Source organism: Ptychodera flava, chromosome 5, assembly GCF_041260155.1.
Source record: "Ptychodera flava strain L36383 chromosome 5, AS_Pfla_20210202, whole genome shotgun sequence".
NCBI classification, from domain to species: Eukaryota; Metazoa; Hemichordata; class Enteropneusta; family Ptychoderidae; genus Ptychodera; species Ptychodera flava.
Genome location: NC_091932.1, coordinates 41322888 through 41344203, shown reverse-complemented (window position 1 = coordinate 41344203; position 21316 = coordinate 41322888). Strand labels below are relative to the sequence as shown.

At 40.5% G+C, this 21316-nt stretch overlaps 1 protein-coding gene across 3 annotated transcripts in view; it reads left to right on the top strand.

Moving 5' to 3' along the window:
• LOC139133966 (KH domain-containing, RNA-binding, signal transduction-associated protein 2-like) overlaps positions 1-21316 on the top strand; it is a 35550-nt gene that overhangs the window by 4374 nt on the left and 9860 nt on the right. For 2 of the 3 annotated variants that reach the window (XR_011552687.1, XR_011552686.1), the window contains exons 3-8: positions 13971-14087; positions 16369-16515; positions 16649-17152; positions 17558-17628; positions 17807-17880; positions 18573-18704. Coding sequence is in view for 1 of the 3 variants with exons in the window: in XM_070700790.1 (XP_070556891.1) it covers positions 13971-14087; positions 16369-16515; positions 16649-17152; positions 17558-17628; positions 17807-17880; positions 18573-18703 (1044 nt within the window). In the remaining 2 variants the exon portion in view is untranslated. Of the gene's footprint in view, positions 1-13970; positions 14088-16368; positions 16516-16648; positions 17153-17557; positions 17629-17806; positions 17881-18572; positions 19763-21316 lie in introns of those variants that run through there. The other variant, XM_070700790.1, reaches the window with a different exon arrangement.

Here is a 21316-nt window from a genome sequence, read left to right as displayed (position 1 = left end):
GATTCTGGCTACACCGAATTTCAAGCGGATTTTCACCGACTTGGCAGGAAAAGGGTTAAGATTGCAAACCTTTTTTGTTTTATGATAATGTTAAAGACCACAATAACATTGACAGCTAAATGTTTATGGTCTCCAAATGTGACTGATTTGTTGTACAAAATGAATGGGGAATCATGAAGGGTTTTTCATCTTACAAGGCTTGATGAAAACAATGCTTACTGACAACAAATTATGATATCAGAGTAGTTATAAAATTTCATTGTGTTTCTTGAAAAAAATGTGGAATGATGTGAGGGCAAATGGTTTCAATCGGCAGAAAAACCCTGATATTACTGTCATAATTTTGAAAGTAGACTTACTTAAAGGCACTCTTTGTGATCCCAGGGATCGCCTTTGTTCTAGTCTGTAAGAGATTATGGAAGTGTAATACACTTTGTTTTCCATTGCAATTGTAATCTGGTGGGTAAATTTTTCTGATGAGACAATCTGGTGCCAACACAGGCCTTTAAGATTAGATATTGAAGGTTTTTGTACACATGTGAAGTAAGTTGTTGAATCACAGGGGAATGAGACTTAAGGTTATCATTGGATATTCTGCTGCCATCATGTTTTCAGAATGTATGCAGCACTCATTTGATCAATGAGACAAACTGCTCTGACGTTCTGATGAATAAAGATAAACCATAAATACAACACAGAGATTTCATTGTCAACTCAGGGCCAGACTTATGCTTCTGTAGACTTACACAAAGATGATTGCTCACAGTGTTACTAATGATTAACCCTTTTCCTGCCGAGCGCCCCTGTCCGTTATCCTGCCAAGTCGGTCAAAACCGGCCCCCTTTCCGTGTCTACAGAAGATAGGCTCTCCTGCACGCTTTCCTGCCAGGCATTTGGCGGGAAAATACCGCATTTTCGGGGTACGATTACCGACCATATACGTGTTAGACTTCAAAAATTTTTGCATGCCCGTATAGAGGGGCAACCGCTGATGAGGTTGTGTCCAGAAAATGACGAGGTCACGGGCGTTGTTTGCCCCGGGGGACGTGCACTTTTATGCCCTTTTCTAGCTTACTTTCGCGGAAGTAAAGCTCGTTCGCCGGCACGCACGGCCACACCGGGGAAACGTCACCTCTCTCGTGGGTTAGTAGAAGACCCAGGGGTTAGTACTATGGGTGCGGGAGCACCCTCAAACCTGTCCTGTTTCCCCTGGGTTGTGTCACTTGGCCACGTACTTTGAACGACTTGGAAGAGTCGCACATTGCAGTCTGCTTTGACGTAGTGTCAACGACATAGTTCCGCCATTGAAGGAAGGCGTGTACGTAGTTTGGCCAGTTCAGTGAACACTTAGCTCGTTAGTGTTACCGTTTCCTAACACGTTAGTTGTGCAGTTGTTACTAAGGTGCAGTTTTGTACCACCTTAGCTCTGGACAGTGCAACTGCTCTATGCACTAACCCCAACGACAGATGGTTGGTACAACGTCTACGTCGCACGAGCACAGCCTCCGTTGGGCTGTGCCCCTCCCACGTGATACAACGCACGTTCATCCATTACTATAGCGTCCTTACGGATCTGCCAAAAACGAAAGTGGGGGTAAAAACAAAACAAACGAAAATATGCGATCCATAGATAGTATTTTATTCGGAATAATTTACATTATGCCGAACAATAAATCTCGGAGTCTGTCTCGACGTCCGAGTGCATGGTCCGTGTTTCAAAATTACAATCGGGATGGCAGATCCGTGTTTCAAAAATTATAATAGGGGGAATTGTACAAAATAATCCGTCTAAACAAAACAAAACAAAACGAAAATATGCGATCCATAGATAGTATTTTATTCGGGAATAATTTACATTATGCCGAATAATAAATCTCAGAGTCTGTCTCGACGTCCGAGTGCATGGTCCGTGTTACAAAGATTACAATCGGGGGATTGTACAAAATAATCCGTGTTTCAATTTACAATCAGCGGGATCGTAAAGCACAAACAAACGGCACAACCGTGCTCAAAATGTGATCATGGTCCGTGTTCAGAATACAGTCAAGCCACTGTTAGGCGAAGCTGTCCCCTGTCCGTTATTTACGTCGGGTTCTCTTGCTGATGGGTGTCGTCGGGGCTGTGTGAGTAGAGGTCTGCACGCCAATGCTCCTCTTACCTCGTAGCATCATGCGATGATGAAAAGCCGCAAAACACTCGCCCTCGTGAAGATGAACCCCGCACAGACTACATCCTTTGGACGTCTCAGACAGTCGTCCGCTCGCAGTGGTCTTACCCTCTCTGCTACATACTTTACAGCATTTCTGCCGCCCCTCCAAACGGCTGACAACGTGCATCGGCTGATTTTGTGGATTGATGTACGAGGCAAGAGAAACAGTGGCCTCGACCTCTCTCACACTGGGCTGCGATCGCCCACAATAACCGCCAATGAGTTGTTTCCGACACGCAGATGAAACATCTTATGGGTCAGCTTACTATCAGGGTGTACATGCTTGAAGCATATATATGCATTTACCAGGGCAACATCAATCAGGTAACATGCCAGATATGTCCACCATCTGTGGTTCTTGCGCCCAATGTGAAAGTACTTGCGCTTCTGGTTGGCTCGGTCGACGCCTCCCATGTACCGGCGATAATTATACAGCGACAGAGGCACTTGTCGCCGCTCGTCTCCCTCCCCCACTGGCACGCACTCCAAGGGTGGATAGACCGTATTCAAGATCAGCACCTGAGCGTTACTATCCTGATAAGCAGTGATGTTAAGACGAGAGTCCGTTCTGGTCGTGGCTTTCATATCCCCAACAGACAGAGGAAGGCGCTTCCTCTTACCCGGCGGAATTAATTGAGGGGGCATGGTGCGACGATTACGGCGGTTGAAACTCCCGACCATGTAGATCCCGGTCTCCATCAGCTCTCTAGCAGTAACGACCGTGCTAAACAGGCTATCACAGAATAGGCTGTGATTATATCCACAGAATGGCTGGACCAGCTCCATCGTAATTCTTTTCACCACACCTCGCTCCTGCCGTCTCCCATCAGTCCGATCCCGATATTTCACACCTAGGTACGGTGCAAAGTTAGCTATGTATGCAGTGGTGGAGTCGCACAGCTGCCATATCTTGAAACCGTCTCGATCAGGCTCTATGCGGTAATCTCTGCTTAAATTTAGAACGGCCCTTAAATCGCACCATGCCCTCGTCGATGGAGATCTCTCTACCCATCTTATAATTATTTACGCACCCAGTGTTCTCCCAGAAATTTCTGAAACAGGATTGGCTAATTTGCATAACAATAACTATGTAAATTTTATGTTAATTATGCAATACACACATCACTCCATGGCATCAGAAAAAATCCCACAATAAAAGGATAAAGTAAGATCTTTCATGCACTTTAAGCACTTCATATATTACATCCATATTTTCATTCAAAGTCTTCCAGTTCTTTCTAGAATAACATTCAAAATCACACGTTTTATGTGAATCCTCTGTAAATACCGGTACATGTTTGTCTGTAGCCAGATTGCTGCTATTCTAAAACCACGGACGTCTTTTTAACTCTTTAAGTGCCCCATAGTATATGTAGAAATGCCAGGGGTCTATGGAACACTCAACTAATATTCACCACGGCACAAACAGGGGCTCTTGGTATGCAGACACGGTCTTTTCATCCCAGACAACCTATATATATTCCAAGAGGGCAATAACTAAATTTTCAGAATTTCCCCTAAAATATGTAAATTAGCTCAAAATATGCAAATTAGCTCTATTTGCATAAATTTGCAAATAAGGACAAAGTTGTAATTGAAAGGCTTTCAAACAAATTGGGAGCAGTTTTTTCATGTTTATTTATAACAACCATTTATTATTCACCCATGTATTGATGAACCTTTCAAACTTTTCACCAAAAATATGTAGATTAGATGGGAATATGCAAATTAGCATTCTTTTTGTATAAATTAGTTTCATAGGAAGCGTTTCAAACAGAAATGATGCACAATTGCCGTTTTTCTCTATCACAACCATTTGTTATCTGACGCATGTATTGAACTTTTGGACTCTTTCCAAACTATGTGATTAGTCAAGAATATGCAAATTAGCAATATTTGCATAAATTTGCATCATAAATAGGGAGCTTCTAATTAGAACGCACCTTGGGGACAGACATTTGGCCTCTCAAACTTTACAATTCTCTTCTGATATACCACATGTGGGGTTCATTTTAAAGCTCTTGGTGAAAGAAAACTTTCACTGGCTTGGTTTTCAAAATTCAAAAATTTTTATTTTTCTCCATAGAGTAAACACAGAGATGGCGGCCATTTTGAATTTCTAATATCTGTAAATCTTGGGTAATTTGTTTCTCTTGTACCAAAATTTGCACAGTGACCCCTATTTTTATTCTTGATTTTGAAAGGGAATGATTGAAAGATTCCTTGTGCCAGGAAAGTTAGAGCAAAAGTTTAAGTCTTTCACTTTCGAGGTGCATACTACCTTTATGGAGACATCATGGTTCAGTGGTTAACGTACTGGACTCACGATTGGAAGATGGTGAATTCGAGACCGGCTAGGGTAATGGACTCACATTTTGAGGATGGTGAGTTCATGACTGGCTAGCATACTGTGCTCATGATTTGAGGATGGTGAGTTCAAGACTTGAGCATAGCCATGATGGTGTGTCCTAGAGCTTTACTTCACTTCTCATTGCTTCTCCCCTATAAATATCCCTATGTATATCATGGGCCATTAGAAATATTGCAGTGCCAGTAATTTCTGTAGCTGTTCTGTATCCCACAAGCCTTCAACAAATTTGATGATCCAAGGTGGAGGTAATGATCATCCAATAAAGTAACCACACATTCCCAAATTATTGAACATATGAAATTCAGACTTTTCAACATCCATACCGGTCTTGAACTCACACTTATGACAAAATCTATTCTGAAAACTGAACAGTACATTTACTATTTCACGTCTGTTTTTATTTGACAATATATTCTGGTATATGCATAATACAATGTCATTGATAAATATAATAAATATTCATTACAAAATTTTTGTTGACTTGGTCATTTATATTATTTCAATAAATATCAGGAAAGTTGTAAAATTTGTAAATATCTAAATCATAATAAAGTAAAATAATAAGCAATGATCCAATGAAAAGTGATAACTGAACAATTTCTTTGATTTGTTCTCTTGAAATATTTGATATATAAAATCAATGCTACTTGACAATTGAAAATCAAAAAGATTCTGAACTTTGTGTGCATTGCAGCTGTTATGAGAAATTGGCTTCAAGCAAAAATACAGTAATCATATAATAGCAAGGCTAACCATGACTCTCCACAAGGAAAGATTTTTTCTGCATTTCACATGTAATGATGCAGGGCTATCTCAAATCCTTGTTAGAAGGACACAATGGCCAATTCTTGTATATTTTCTATAGATCAAGAGCACATACATCAAATTCTGTGTCATCACATCTTTCAAACACTGTCAATTATATGGCCAGGTAAATCAAAGTACACAAGTATACCGTACTAATGCAATTCATCCAACAAACAGAAGCAAGTTGTCCTCTCAATAGTTTCTAACAACCCATGGCAAAAAGTTTACTTATTTCTTTCATATTAAAATAACCAATATACACTGCCTGACAATGCTGATTGCCTTATTTCATTTCTTTCTCTCCATACTTTTTGCCAAGTTTGAAAGAAGTAGGAAAAAAGCCTGTTAAAATATGATTTTAGCCAGGAAAAAATTGAGACAAAATGGCTTCCGGCGACATATATTAGATTGTATCATGAAAAATTCTGTGTGTATAGGTAAATCATGGCATGTAAATTGTACATGTACTTTTGTTGGTTTGAAAGAGATGGTCCAGGCATCCCTGAGTAATGGCATTGGACATGAAAAAATTGGTATAAATAATGGATGCCTGGTAGTCATATAGTGGATTGTATCGTGAATTACAATATCATACCAGTATATTGATGGTGCAAATACAGAGATCTGATTATTCGGATTAGATTTGAAAAACATCCATTGAATGGATGAAAAAATAAATAATAAATAGATATACTATAAATACTTTGATGCATAAGTGAAGTGACATATTTGCTGATGAAGCTGTATTGTTTTCTCCATTCTTAGAAATTGTACTTACAATTACAGTGAAATGGTTTTACACAGGGACCACTAGAAAAATGAGTCATAGGTCTAGGACAAGCTGGGAAAAAAATCTGGTCATGACTTATTCTGTAAATCAGTCTGTCTAAATGTTAACTGAAAAATATGAAACTGCTATTGCCCAATAGGAAGCCTCGCTATAAATAAAAAATGCATTTTCTAAATGACTGTTTGTACATTTTTGAGTGTGTGATTGTCAAACAACAAATACAAATTGTCACCAGTTTCATCCTGAAGGAGTGGTAACAATGAAATGTAAATGTACAAACGCCCCTACAGATGGATTTTGCAACAATTTAACATGAATCAGACAATATATGTTTCACTGAAAGAACATGGCAAGAGCAGAAACATGACTGGTAACCACAGGCAAATTTAATACAGAATATCAATGTAGATACTAGATGATGTCATCACATGCACAATATTCTGATAAAAATGCTTGAAGGTATAGTGTGGAGGCACACATTGCCAGAACTAATACCATGAAAATTCAAGATGCAGCAATGTATGTGGAATATTGGAATGTAAAAGGAAAATTCATATGTTCACTTTTCTAGAAGAGCATATGCTTTTGAAAGAAAAGAAAAACAGGAACTGGGTCACAAAATGGAGATTGCTACAACAAACAAGTATAGCATAAATTTACATTATTTCACTGCAATGAGTGTATGACAGAAAATACTGGCATATCCATTAAATGACTGATAACTGCAAATCAGTCAGAAATAACCAACATAACTGTGATGAGAATTGGTGATCAATGAACGTGGTGTTTGTCAATGCTGATCAAAAAGTGACACATGTGTAAGGTCAATAAACTCACAAATTTCCATGACTTTTGAAGTCATTCAAATTTTTCTGCTCAACAAACATCAAACATAGGGATAGTACTGATGTGTGTTAAATTTATATCAGGATGAATAATTAGACAAGGAAATTTCTGAAAGATGATGATTTCATTTTGTTTTTAATTATGGTTTTTCAGCTGTTGCATATAAATTTCAGACCAGGCTCACTAGATCAATTTTCACGAAGATCCTTGGACCTAAATTGATTTTTCAAGATCTTTCAAAGATTGTATGAACCCTGTACATGTGATGACACATATTATGGCATGTCAATGATCTATGATGGTCAATTATCCATGACAATTATGACGTGGAATGCAGTCTCTGTGCAGTCCATTATTACAATTAGTGCAAACAGTCCTTGATCGATGCCGGATGCCAGTAGGACGATTGGAGCATACGCAGCAATCTCGCTCTCTGTGACCTGGCAGTCTTCTCAGTTGACCCATGTTGTTGTTGTTGTTATTGTCATTGTTATGTTCTTCATCATCACCATTACGAGTTGCCATGTGCTCTACTACTAACGCTTCAATCACCTCCTTGTAGAACTCTTCACGGGTAAATATGTGCTGATCAGTTGTGTTTTGCTTGTAGATAATGTACGCATTCAGCATCATTCTGTGAAGAATGTTAAATACCATCTTCTTCCAGTATTTCATGGATTTGCGTTCATCATTGTAAGCAAAGAGCATCATGTCACTGATGTCTACACCACACATGTACTTGTTGTATGTTGTAACGATGACAGGTTTAGGAGGGTTGTTATGATCTGGGTCATTCTGAGCTGGCTCATGAGTTGACAACATCAGTACTGGTTTGGGTTTGATAGCTTTTCACGGTAGGCAGCACATAAGACCTCACCCTGTCTGGCATACACTGTTTCACCAACCTGGGGACGGGCATTTCTTATCATAGAAGGAATGAATCTTCTATTATGGCGAAGCGTTCCAGTCAGGTAGGTTTCCATGTCGAGCAGGTCTCGTGCGAGTGGAACACTAGTATAGAAGTTGTCGACCACTACATGATGAGATTTCCTCAATAACCGAGCTTCTCTGAGTAAATCAATGACAACATCATAGCCTAATCCATTTTCTCCACCTCGGTCTCGCCTGGCACCACCATATGCACGGAGTTGTAAATTATACCAGTTGACGCCTCACATACTACCCATAATTTCATGCCAACCTGTGATGATGTTTGTTTGGCATAAACTGGATAAGGTCACATCGATTTCTACTACCAACCATGCTTTCATCAATACTCAACATTTCCCTTGGTTTGTAGTGTTGTTTGAACTTTCTGTTACAGTGGTCAATCAAGTTCTGGAATTTATTTCGTGGATCGTGTCCAACTTCACCTCTGTCAGGAATTGCACGATTGTCAACAATGGAAAAACTTCAGCAAAAGTTGGAATCTGTTTCTTGAAAAAATCTTCCGGATCCAAGGTGTTGATTGAGAGCGGTACTTTACCTCCCAGTAGTCGGCAATTCGATTTTTCTGAATCAGACCCATGTCCAAAATTATTGCAACAAATGCTTTGATTTCACTGACCGTCGTCGTACCACCAGCACGTATCCATCGCCAGACTCTGGATGCGTGGCCCAATGCTCCCTGATCGCGCTCGATAAAACTGGCAGCATAACGATTGGTTTCGATTACAAATGATCTGACAAGTTCAATTGTAAAGAATAGCTCAAAGTAGGCAAGAGGGCTGGCATCTCTCGATGGTGGACGGACGGGGCCCGTAGCTTCTTGGAAAATTACATGGTCACGAGCTGGCTCAGGCGGAAACACACGAAACCATGGATTGGGAGGCCTTCGATCAAATTCCTCACCTTCTGAATCAGTATCGCTGGGTGCCTGTAAATCTAAGGCGTCACTGACATCGCTTTCCGAAGACATTCTTATCGATGAAAAAAGAAAAACTGCACCGGCGAAGCAGACTACAAAATGTCAGCAAACCGTCGCCATGTTCTCTGAGTGACGTCGTATCAACCCGTGACCCCTATGACCTCTCAGGTAAATTACATATCTGCGCACGTTCCAAGCCCCAAAAAATCACAAAAACGTAAATTTAGATGAACTTTGCGTTTATGAAGGGAATTTCGCCGTTTTAGACGAGGAAATCCGACATTTTCACAAAACTGCACTTCATTACAAGGACGTTGCAAAGGTCGGCCGATCGATCGGCCCGTGGCAATTTGCATAACAACAGTGGGCCGATCGATCGGCCCGGGGGCACTCAAAGTGTTAACGTCCATGGCAAACAGTCACACGGACAAGATCATACGGGACTGAATATTGCACTTACAATTCTGAGTCAGAGGAGCATGCCTGCTGAGAAATATGTTGACTTTAAAACTCAATTCATAATAAAGAGAAGCCCGAAAATATTGATACCGGGTATTTTCAAGAACAAGATTTGAAATTGCATCGACTTCTACTTCGACAAACGTACGAAACTTTGACAACTGCGTAGCGTCGGCCGCGGCCATGCATTGTGTGGAGCACACTTGAACACACGCGACCTTTGAACCTATACTGTATACCCTAACCGTACGTACATAGCTGCTGTATTCAGATGATCACACGAATGATTATTTTAGCTCATGTAGTTCCTTTTTATTTCATTTCATGCTGCCTTGAATATTGTAAAACGGGTCATGGGTTTTGAAACTGGATCAAGTGCAATTGTTTCATAAAGTCAATCGAACAAATCCATGCAAGTTACGAATGCGTGACACGAGGTCACACACATGGCTTCAACGTCATGTTGACGTACTGCTACACAGATCTCGAAATGGCTAACTCGGACACACAACGATCTGAACACGCGGCAGTACCATACATTTTTGCATCTGATTTTTGTCTCAATCAATCGTACGATTTCAGCCACTTCTGATCGAAATCACTTTTCCTGACCTTCAGATTCTTACCAGTGCGAGACATTGGTGGCAACGGCAGTTCAACCAGTTGCCTATAGTATAGATGTTTTGACCATGGATCTACCTCCATGCTTTGATTGAGTGCCCGCTGGCAAAGATGCAACACCGAGCCTTTCGTTGAGTATACTCGATGTCCGTTGTATAAAATGGCCGTTATCTGTACGATCGGCAGCGTAACACATTTCATGCTTTTTTAATTTTAAGTTTCATCCGTCTTAGCCGATGTTCATTTGCAATACGGCCGGCCTATTTATTCTCCTCGCGGACAAGCGCGACTTTGGGTGCTTTGCACCCGATAATCCTGCCTTATTGTGTGTAAAACACCTAAAGCATCGACATGAAAGGAGAACAGTCTAACCATTTCACACATTTTGGCGATGGAATAAACCTTTTAATCATCTGGCACGTCGTGTTATCGCCACATTAGAACCGTTTCACACTTGATACGCTCGCTGAAATAAAAGTGACAAAATCGCCGCCGAGAAACAATAGGTCTTCAGCCACATTTAAAGAGAATAAGCGGACATGAAACAGGGTCGGCATGAAAAATAAAGGATCGGGCGAAAAAATAAAGGATCGGGCGAAAAAAATAAAGGATCGGGGCCGATCCTGTTAAACGGCCTGGGGAGAACACTGACGCACCGGTCAACTATGGGCTCCATCCATGGATTGATTTTATACAGGGGATCCTCCTGACACCGACGTCGGCGGCGTGCCTCATCAGGATCACGACGTGGATCGTTCTCTGGGTCTGCCAGATGAAAGTATCGCATAAGCTGCTGAAAGCGACTGCGGGTAATCACAGTAGAAATACCCTGGTTTCTCAGAAAGGGATCGCTAGACCAATAATCCTCCACTGATGATTTACGGTCGATACCCATACAGACTAAGACGCCAATGAACGCCTGCACCTCTCAGTAGTCAGCGTTACGCCAGTATTTATCTATTTTCCTAGCGATATGTCGCTGGTGGAATTTGGCGTATTTATTAGTCTCGTCCTTGGCCAATCTGATCAGTGTAGCTGGAATAAACTTAAAAAAGTAATCGAGCTCACGGGCGTGGCTGGCAAGGTGAAAGTCGGTCCTCTCTCATGGTCAAAATCGGTCTCCTCAAATATATTAGCATCGGTAGTCTCCGACATACGCCAGACAGGAGGTGTGTCGTCCTCCGCCAACACAGCAGCAGCGTCATCATCGTCGTCAGAGCTTGCCTCACCTACGTACTGCCTGTCATAAAAGTCATCGTCCTCTGCCGCATCCTCGTCAACCTCCGAGTCGGACTCAGCGGTGATATCACCGTCGTCTGGGCGTCTGGGCCTGAACTCGCCCGTAGCGGCATCAAGGATCATATCTGGCTCAAAATCAGGTGGGCTATCCTGATAACGAACCCTCCGCACTATCTTTTTCGGCGGGGACATCGCAGCACACGAAACTATGGCAGGAGCGGGCTCGGCAGCCTCTGCTGATGACGAGGACTCAAGCTCTTTCGCACTGGGCACAGGAACCTCTCCTGACGCAGGATGAGGGCTCATAGTAGCAACAGGTGGTGTCTCTCCCGGAGCAGCCGGGGGAGAACCAATGGCATCAGCCGTCTCATTACTCACTGTCTCACTAGCAGCAGCAGACGTAGTCTGTGCAGGTGAAGTATCTCCCACAAGAGCAGATGTAGTCTCTGCAGGTGAAGTAGTCTCTCCCGGAGCAGCCGGGTGAGAACCACTGGCAACCGGTGACCCGTCATCATCCTCATCGGCAGAACGATCGGTCTTACGTTTACGCTTACCACTGGTTTTTCAGCCGGAGATGGCTTCGCCTTACGGGAGCGTTTCTTGCCCGACTTCTTAGAACGTTTACTAGGGACATCACAACGATCGCTACCACTACCGCCCGAGACTCTGCATCTTTGAGCTTCAGTCGTCTGCTCGCCTTCAGAAAACTTTTGCGGTCCGTCAAGCTCATGTCTGGAACAGTGTCGACAGACTAGCAGGTCCCTCCCTTTTAAAGCCACAGGGAAACAAAGCCCTGGACATGATTGGACGCAGGGGTGTTAATATATGCATCCACCTGTTATTATAATGGACCTACGGCAATCAGTCCACCAACCGGCGCTGACATTCCTACCCGTCATGTAAATTGCCTGCCCGCACCATTTGATATGCTAATAATACTCATTTGCGATGCAAATCAATCGAGCACTTAGCATAACATAGTCAATGTCATTAGCATCTCACTTGACATTCCGTCCAGCTGGGTACGTGGCATGCGCACCTGCCACCCAAGGACGTTGCCCCAAGCCCATGTTTAGTACGGGTGGGAAACCCGTATCTTTAACCTCATGTCCCTTCTAAGTACGCCTGCGCAGGGCGTATTGTCATCCAAGTCGGTGACAAGCCAACCCGACAGATTGCCCATTAAGCAGTAATGGACTGGCCGTCTCGTTCTTGTACGGCAATGAACAGTGCTTCAGCGGCTTGTTTAGGTCATAACCGTCGCCTGCCGAGCGGCTTACCCAACTAAGGCGGTCAAAGATGAAGGATGCCAAAATTGTCAACGGCTGTCTCGGCCTCGTCCGTTGGGCAAACATGGCTCCTTCAAATAACGTGGCCAGCACGTCTACGTCATCAGCGGTGATGACGACCCGTCATTGACGCCCGAGTGCGTAAAACTCGGAATATACCGACAGGTACCTCTACCTGAGTCGGTCATACTACGGTATAAACCAAACACAGGTCTGCCAACTCCCGTTAGACTCGGCCGTTAGCCGAACTTCACAGGGACAACATATAGGCGTAACAAGTCGGTGAACAACGGTTCACGCACCTAACCGCAGCCGCCAAGTCGGTGAACAATGATATCAAATTTTGAGGCCATGTTCCTGAATGGCAAGGCTGAGGCGGTGTGTTTCGTTGCACGGCTTGAACGTCTAGAGCCAAGTGCAGCCGACAACGTCCGACATCTGAGTGGGTAGTCTTTTCGAGAAGGTAACAAGTCGGTTAAAAGCGGTGGTTACCCTTCACAAATGTCGCTCAAGTCCGTTCGGATCAGTTCCATGTCAGGGACTAATCAAGCCGAGTCCGTCAAATCCGTCCGCACTTCCCGTCAATCAGGACCAAGTCCGTGATTTTCGTCTCGCACCATTGGCACAAAAATTGCACCGCCAGCTGAGGCGGTCTTAGGCGGTTGCCTTACAGATTAGCGTTGCCGAGACGGTCAATTTCGGCCGCAATCTATGTAGTGCCTCAGAGCCAAGTTACCCCAAACTCCGCTAGAATACGTCAACGTGCTAACCTGCCAAGTACGCTACTCGTCCCCCCAAAAAACCAGTCCCCCACCGGGGTGGGGGACTGGCTGGGTAGCTTCCGCACCTTTCCCTGTCGTTGGACTCTCTGTGAACCCATTTCGAGAGCAAACGCCGTTCCTCCCCAAAACCTGTCCTCGAACGACCCCTAGCGCGAGCAAGGGTTTGCTACACGTAGTTCCGTCGACTAGGCAGGAAAGGGGGTACCAAAAAGTAGCCCGATTTCCACCGCCTTGGCAGGATAACGGCCGTGGCTGCTCAGATTCTAGCTACACCGAATTTCAAGCGGATTTTCACCGACTTGGCAGGAAAAGGGTTAAAGTAATGCCGCTGTAAATCTGTAAAATATAAAAAATGTTGCTGCTGATTTTCTGATGTAATATGCAGCCTTGAAGTTTGGTCTGACATGACGATAGTTAAACAAATTGTGCAGTTGTTTTTTGGACATCGCACTTTGCAAATTTGTTTTAAATTTGTAAAATATTCAGTAAGAAGACTATTATAAAAAAAGTAATCTTATCAAATGTTCAAAAAAGAAAACAAATAAAATATCCATGATAAAACCATTTGTCATGACTTTGCCTTTATATGTAGTTCATTATATTCCTGTCAAGAAATTGCTGTCCCTACAACATACCAGAAATAGGCCGCCAATCTTACTCATTAATGGTATTCTTCTTTCTCTTTTGCAGTTTAATTTCGTAGGAAAGATTATTGGACCAAGAGGAAACACTCTTAAAAGATTACAAGAAGATACTGGAACAAGAATAATGATTTTGGGTAAAGGTTCTATGAGGGATAAGAACAAAGTAAGTTTATGACATAATCAACTCAAACATCAACTGCAAAGCTAGAGTAAATAACTTGAAAATAAACATTTCCTACCACCAGGAAAGCTAACTTGAAGGCTCAGTTTCAGATTTTTAGCTCCGCTGTCAGCGACGCGGAGCTTATCAAATAGGTTGATTATCCGTCGTCGTCCGTCGTCGTCCGTCAACAATTGCCTTCTCCTCTGAAACCACAAGTCCAATTGCTTTGAAATTTTATATGCAGTTCACTTGGGGTGACCTCACTTCAGTTTGTTCAAATCATGGTGAAATTTGCATATTTGTATTTTTGGGGCATTTTTTGGTGTTTTGGTAAAAAAATCTTCTTCTCTGAAACCGCTTGTCCGATTGCTTTGAAATTTGATATGCAGTTTGCTTAGGGTGACTTAAATCAGATTTGTTCAAATGGTGGTGAAATTTGCATATTTTATATTTTAAGGCAATTTTTGTCATTTTGGGTAAAAAATCTTTAAAATCTTCTTCTTCAAAACTACTGGTCAGATAGCTTTTATATTTGGTACATATGTCCCTAGGGATGATCTATTTCAGATTTGTTCAAATTGTGCAGAAATATGCAAATTTGCATTTTTAAGGCAATTTTTGCCATTTTTGGTCAAAAAATGTATTTCTCAAAAATTACTGGTCTGATAGTTTTGAAATTTGGTATACAGGTTTCTATAGATGAACTAAGTAATATATATTGAATTTCTGATGAAATCTGTAATTTTGTATTTTTGGGGCAATTTTTGCCAGTTTTGGTCAAAAAATGTGTATTTCCAAAACTACTCATCTGATAGCTTTGAAATTTGGTATAGAGGTTTCTACAGATGAACTAAATGATATTTATAGAGGTTTCTACAGATGAACTAAATGATATTTATAGAAATAATGATGACATCTGCAATTTTGAATTTTTGGGGCAATTTTTCCCATTTTTGGTCAAAAAATGCGTTTCTCAAAAAGTACTGGTCTAACAGCTTTGAAATTTGGTATACAGGTTTCTATATATGAACTAAGTGTGATATTTTGAAATTATGATGAAATCTGCAATTTTTATTTTGGGGGGCAATTGTTGCCATTTTTGGTCAGAATATTTTATTCTCAAAAAACTACTCATCAGATAGCTTTGGTTGACATGTTCTTAGGGATGATCCAATGTGATATATTCAAAGTATGATGAAATCTTCAATTTTGTATTTTTGCAGCTTATTTTAGCCACTTTTTTCTGGCCAGTGCATTGAGTTATCAAAGATTTCCACCTTCTTCATCAACATGTGTCAAAAATAGTTATTCTGTACATAAACACAGCGGAGCTATATCGGCCGCTAGGTCGCTTGTTTTATATGTAAACCATTTGAAGTCTTACATGTCAAGGAAGTAACATATATTGAAGAGTGTGCCTGAACTCTACCCAAAACAGAAAATGGCATACATTGCTAAATTCAGACAGTATGTGCCTTGAAATTGAAAGACTTAAACATTCGCTAAGACTTTCCAAAGAAAACTTTAACCCTTTCACCCCCAGTTCCCTGTATACAGGTCCAACTTTACCATAGAAAACAATGGATTTGGGACAAACCATGGTGGTGAAAGGGTTAAATAATTCCCAGTTGTAGTCAAGAATAAAAATCAGGGGTCACCATGCAAAAGTTGGTACTAGAGAATCAAATTACCCAATATTTACCAAGCACCCTATGTTACCTGTACCTCTACGGGGCAATGTATGAAATTTTTGATTTTCACAAAACTTATCGGGTGAAATCTTTATTTTCTCCGTGCACTGCAAAATGAGTCCATACAAGAGGCAGATCAAAACAATATTGTAACAGTTTCGAGTTCAAATTTCTGTACCCTAGGTGTATTCTATCATAATCTGTGAGCTATAAAAATGTTAAAAAATCTGTGCCTTGAAGGTTTAAATATATTGAAAGTAAGGTAAAAAATGTGTATTCATAGCGTTGATCATGATTTTAGGTTTGTTAAGTACTGAATATAGCTTCATGCGCACAACATCAGACAACGTTGCCTAAAGTTTAGACAAATTTTGTTGTTGCATGTGCTGCATGTTGTTGCAGCTTGTAGTGTGAGTCATAAATTTATATGAATTAGCACAACTTTTAGTAGCCATTGCAACACTAGCTGGGGGTATTTTCATCATTTATGTGGAAAATGCAGACAAATATTTATTTATACATATTAATGAAAGAGAATAGTCACATCATTTGCAATCAGAGCTATTCATAGTTATTTTGTCACCCAACAGGAAGAGGAACTAAGGAAAGAGTCTTCGTCAAAGTACGCACATTTGAATGAAGATTTGCATGTGATGGTTGAAATCTTTGCCTTGCCTGGTGAAGCACATACCAGAATGGGCTATGCACTTGACGAAATCAAGAAATACCTCACACCAGTAAGTAAACTGTTCTCTGCTGTGTGAAAAGATCAGGTGGTTTGGTTATTGTCATGGCGATTGAAATTTCAGTGGACTGATATTTTTGTTACAGGAGTAACGACTTAAATGTGTGTGACTTTTCTCTTGCTAGGATAATAATGATGAGATCAGGCAAGAACAGTTACGAGAGCTAGCAGCTATCAATGGTACACTAGATGCACCACCTAATATGAGAGGTCGTGGAAGAGGCGGCCCTGGTCAGGGTATGAGAGGAAGAGGCGGCATGATGGGCCGAGGAGGCATGCAAGGCCAAAGAGGAGGGATGGCAATGAGGGGTCAAGCACAATCAGGACCAAGGGGACAAGGCTTTGGATCTGGCAGAGGGGGCATGGGTATGGGAGGAGGTATGGGAGGTAGGGGAGGTGGTATGGGCGGCATGGGGGGAGGAACTGGTATGAGAGGGGGTAGTAGTATGGGAGGTGGTGGCAGTGGCATGGGGGGAGGCATGGGAATGGGAGGTGGTGGTGGCGGTGGCATGGGAGGAGGAACTGGTTTTGGAGGTGGTATGGGGATGGGAGGGGGACAAAGTGGTGCTCAACAGTATGATAACACAGGTGGAGCTATGAACCAACAGATGGCAGATCAAGAATCTTATGTAAGTAACAAATATTTTACAGTTTGTAATGTATCCTTTGATAGTACAGTATCTACAAATATATCAACAGTTACCATATTGGTGAAATTATGTTATCTCGAGAAATCAGGACTTAAACTAAATATTGAAAGCATAGCAAAGCGTTGAAAGATGTTGAGTGATACATAAAATCGTATTTGAAAGGTTACTGTGTGATCTTCATGCAGTATTTCATGGTACCATATATGTACACTGGTTTCGGGGATTGTGTTTTACATGGAGAAGAACTGGAATCACTCAAGATTGCATTTGATAATTGACAGTCTTGTTCTTAATGAGTTTGCAAAATCATTGGAAAAGTTTGTTTGAAGTGAAAAAATGTTACTGTAGTGAGATGACAAGTGACGAATATTTCATTGTTTTCAGGGATATGATGAATCCTATGGCAATCAGAGTTATGGCCAGTCCTATGATCAGTCATATGGTGACACCAGTGGGTGAGTAACTCTCATTTTGGCTTTATTCATGAAGTAAATCCAGTCAGGAAAGGTCCAGGAAAACCAGACTTTTTTATCAGGCAATAAATTTGTACTTTCTTTGGTCCCATTGTCCTGTAAATCATGATGATAAACGACACATGCAGGGCTGTATTGATGTGTTGTTGTTGTCTTTCAGTGGTAATGAAGGATATTACGAAGACTACAGTGGTACAGGAGGGGATAACAGTGGAAATTATGGATCAGGTTTTGGTAAGTCCCCAGTGTTAAACAGTCATTACTGTAGTTCCTGTGAGTACACATTGTGTTTTCACAGGAACTAAAACTAGAAGTCATTGAGAGTTTGAGCTTCAAAAATTGGAGTGGAACTATCTGTCTAGTGTTCACAAGTTTATATAGTGCTACAAGAATCCACGTGTCACCATAATTGTAGCTAGTATCGAAAAACCTAAGTACAAATGTTGTGCACAGCGAATAACAAAGAGTGAAGTATAAATTGTTGGAATAAGTTTGGTTGGTGGATAGGATTATAAGCAAGCCTTTAAAGGCTTTATTCATAATGTTGTATGACTTTGATTGAACTTGCAAAATTATACCATGGTTCTGTCAAAATCAAATTTAGAGATTGGATTTGTTATATAATTGTCAGAGAAGAGACCACAACATTTGCTGAAATGAGACCCTCTAGCCTTTAAATTGGGTAATTATTCCAGCCAATTTATGTGTATAAGAGATGTCATTCCTGTCAAAATAGTGTTACCTTATTAAGATGTGCAACGTTTTCCATGATTGTTTTTTCAATGGTATCACACAATTTGTACCTAATTGCGAGGTGTGACGTTAATTGTTGGTATTAAAATAATGTGTTTCCAAGATCTTAAAGTTACTGTAGTGCCACTTTAGACGAATACGAACTAAATTTGTGATATCGTGTTCTTCTGTAGGTGGTGGCAACCAAGGATGGGGCAGTGGTGGTACTTCAACCGGTGGAGTCAGTGCACGTGGTGGGCCTTCTCGTTTCAAATCGCCAGCCATGAAACATGGTGTGGGCAGGAGTCACCCTTACCAATTCTAAAGTAAGCTGAAAGGTTTTTAACACCCTGAATAAACTGCCTTCAAACCTGTAAATCTCCATCTGTGGACAGTGTCTCAACAATGACATGGACAATATCTTATAGCTTTATCATCCATCCAAAACATTTCACAGTTTACTAGTTCTCTTCACCTTTGCTGACAGCCCTGAACCAGAAAAATAACTCGTACTGTCATAGACCAAGCAAGCGAGATATAAACCCATTGATGTTTGAATTTATTGGATATTTGATAACTCTGACAAGCTCTACCTAAAAGTGATGTTTATTGAAGTATTAGTTGTGTGAATAAATTTTAAAAAGAAGTATGTTCAGCTGAATGGTGTATCTCATATTCTCTGTAGTCTCCATAATTTGAAAAATGGAATGATCACAAAATCATTTGTGCATTTTTAAAAGAAACTTTTCAGCATTTAGGATGTCAAATTTGTTAGTTGTATGGTTATATTTGTCAAGTTTAATCCATAAAATGGCAGTAGAGAGTATGTAATCTTTTATAACTTTTAAAATACCTACCACTGATGTGTATTATCTTGTTCTTCATTTGGGTTTAAAAGTGTAGTAGTCAAGAGTACAAACATAAATCTTAAATCTTTTCAATGTTTTTCATTTCAGACAGGTGGTTAATGCGCAGTAGCTTAATGGGTTACAAACACTTAGTTTGATATAATAACCATGATAAAAAAAGTGAAAATTGCATTGTTAAAAATCGTTGACATCAAGATTAATATTTCTTAATTATGAATCTTATGATAATCAGAAATTGAGTCTGTGCATTCAACCCCTCGAAAAAATGCAAACTTTTTGTTGATTTTTTTTATTGTTCAATGTGCAACATGAATATGTCATGTATTATTATACAGAATTACTTCTTTGTATATCAAAAACTTCATGAATTTAGAAAGAACGAAAAGCAGATACATTTAATATCTTTTGCAGTAGTACTTAGTATAAACTGCTACACACTTGATGTTTTCTTTTTATCCTGTGATAATCATCTTGCTTTTGCTGGAAAGTTGAATAAAGTCTTTTTGCAATATTAATATTTTTGCCTCTAAACTGAATGTAATAATTTATCATGAAAATCTTGTTTAACTTGTTTAGCCAAGTCTGCTTTCTTACTTGTGGTTATTTCCATGACCTGGTTACTTTACATAATTTTTAGCTCCCATCTTATCATGCCTTGACAATCAGACGGTGTCTGATAGGTGGAAAATTCAGTGTCTGTATATCTGTGTGTGCGTATGGCAGGCTTTCCCTCCATTACATAAAGCTAAATTACACCATGGGATAATAAGCTCCTGTTGTTAAAATAGAATGCAAATCTCAAAAATAGCATAGAGGGAGTGAAGTGACCCACCTGTAATTGTTGTTTAAAATTGTTCAAATAATTATCATCAATAATAATATAGTTGAATTTCAATTTTGAGATTAAAACAAAACTTTGCAAGATTATATTCTTTAAATTATTTGATGTAATTTTTAATAGCAAATTAGCAATAATATACTGGAGAATGTTAAAGTTTTTGTGTAAATTTTCCTTCCTGGAATCACCTGCTCAATTGCTTTCAAATATGATGTGCAGTTTCCCAAGGATTGTTTGACATGTGCTCCTTTCTAACTCATGACAAATCTGCCAAAAGTTTTCACATGCTGTTAAAATGTATTTTAAGCTTTATCTCCCAGCAGAACAGGCTGTGTAAAACATACTTACTATTTTGAGTGTGAATGTAAGAAAATACAGTTCAAGTCAATCACCAGATTCTGATTTTAATGCCCTCTTTCATTAATAAAATTGTTTTCTTGCTATGTCTGTATCTTAGCTAGGTAGAATGCATGCCTTATTAGTCCCCACGGACACCGTCCGGGGGACTTATAGGTTTGGTCATGTCCGTGCGTCCGTGTGTGCGTGCGTGCGTGCGTGCGTCTGTGCGTCCGTCCGTTCACCCAGATATCTCAGAGACGCCTGGAGCGATTTTGTTCAAACTTAGTACAAGGATAGTACCCTACCTCATACAGATGCACGTCGATTTATTTCACAATGCGATCAAATTTGGCCGTGTTAGAGGACTTTTTAGTTTTCACCTCCATAGACTCCCATGTATAAGGCAGTCCATAGACTCCCATGTATAAGGAAGTCCATAGACTCCCATGTATAAGGCAGTCCATAGACTCCCATGTATAAGGCAGTCCATAGACTCCCATGTATAAGGCCAAGAAAAATAAAAATTTAGTTTCTCATCGTATTCATATTGCAAAAAGGATGCAGTGACACAGTTTTTAGTCCCCACAGATACAGTCCAGGGGGCTTATAGATTGGGTCATGTCCGTCCATGAGTCCATCCGTTCACGCAGATATCTCAGACACTTTGACAAAATGTCACATGACCTTGGTGACCTTTGACCTCAAATATACATATTTGTGCATAACTCAGTAACCACATGTGCTACACCCTTCATATATGGTATGATGGGACAGCTTATGACGCCACATATTGTACCTCATTAATTATGCGCATATCTAATTTTGAGCGAGCAAATAGAGCTAGAGGTCTGATTTTTGGTATATAGGGATAACTTATCAAGACAATTTTTTT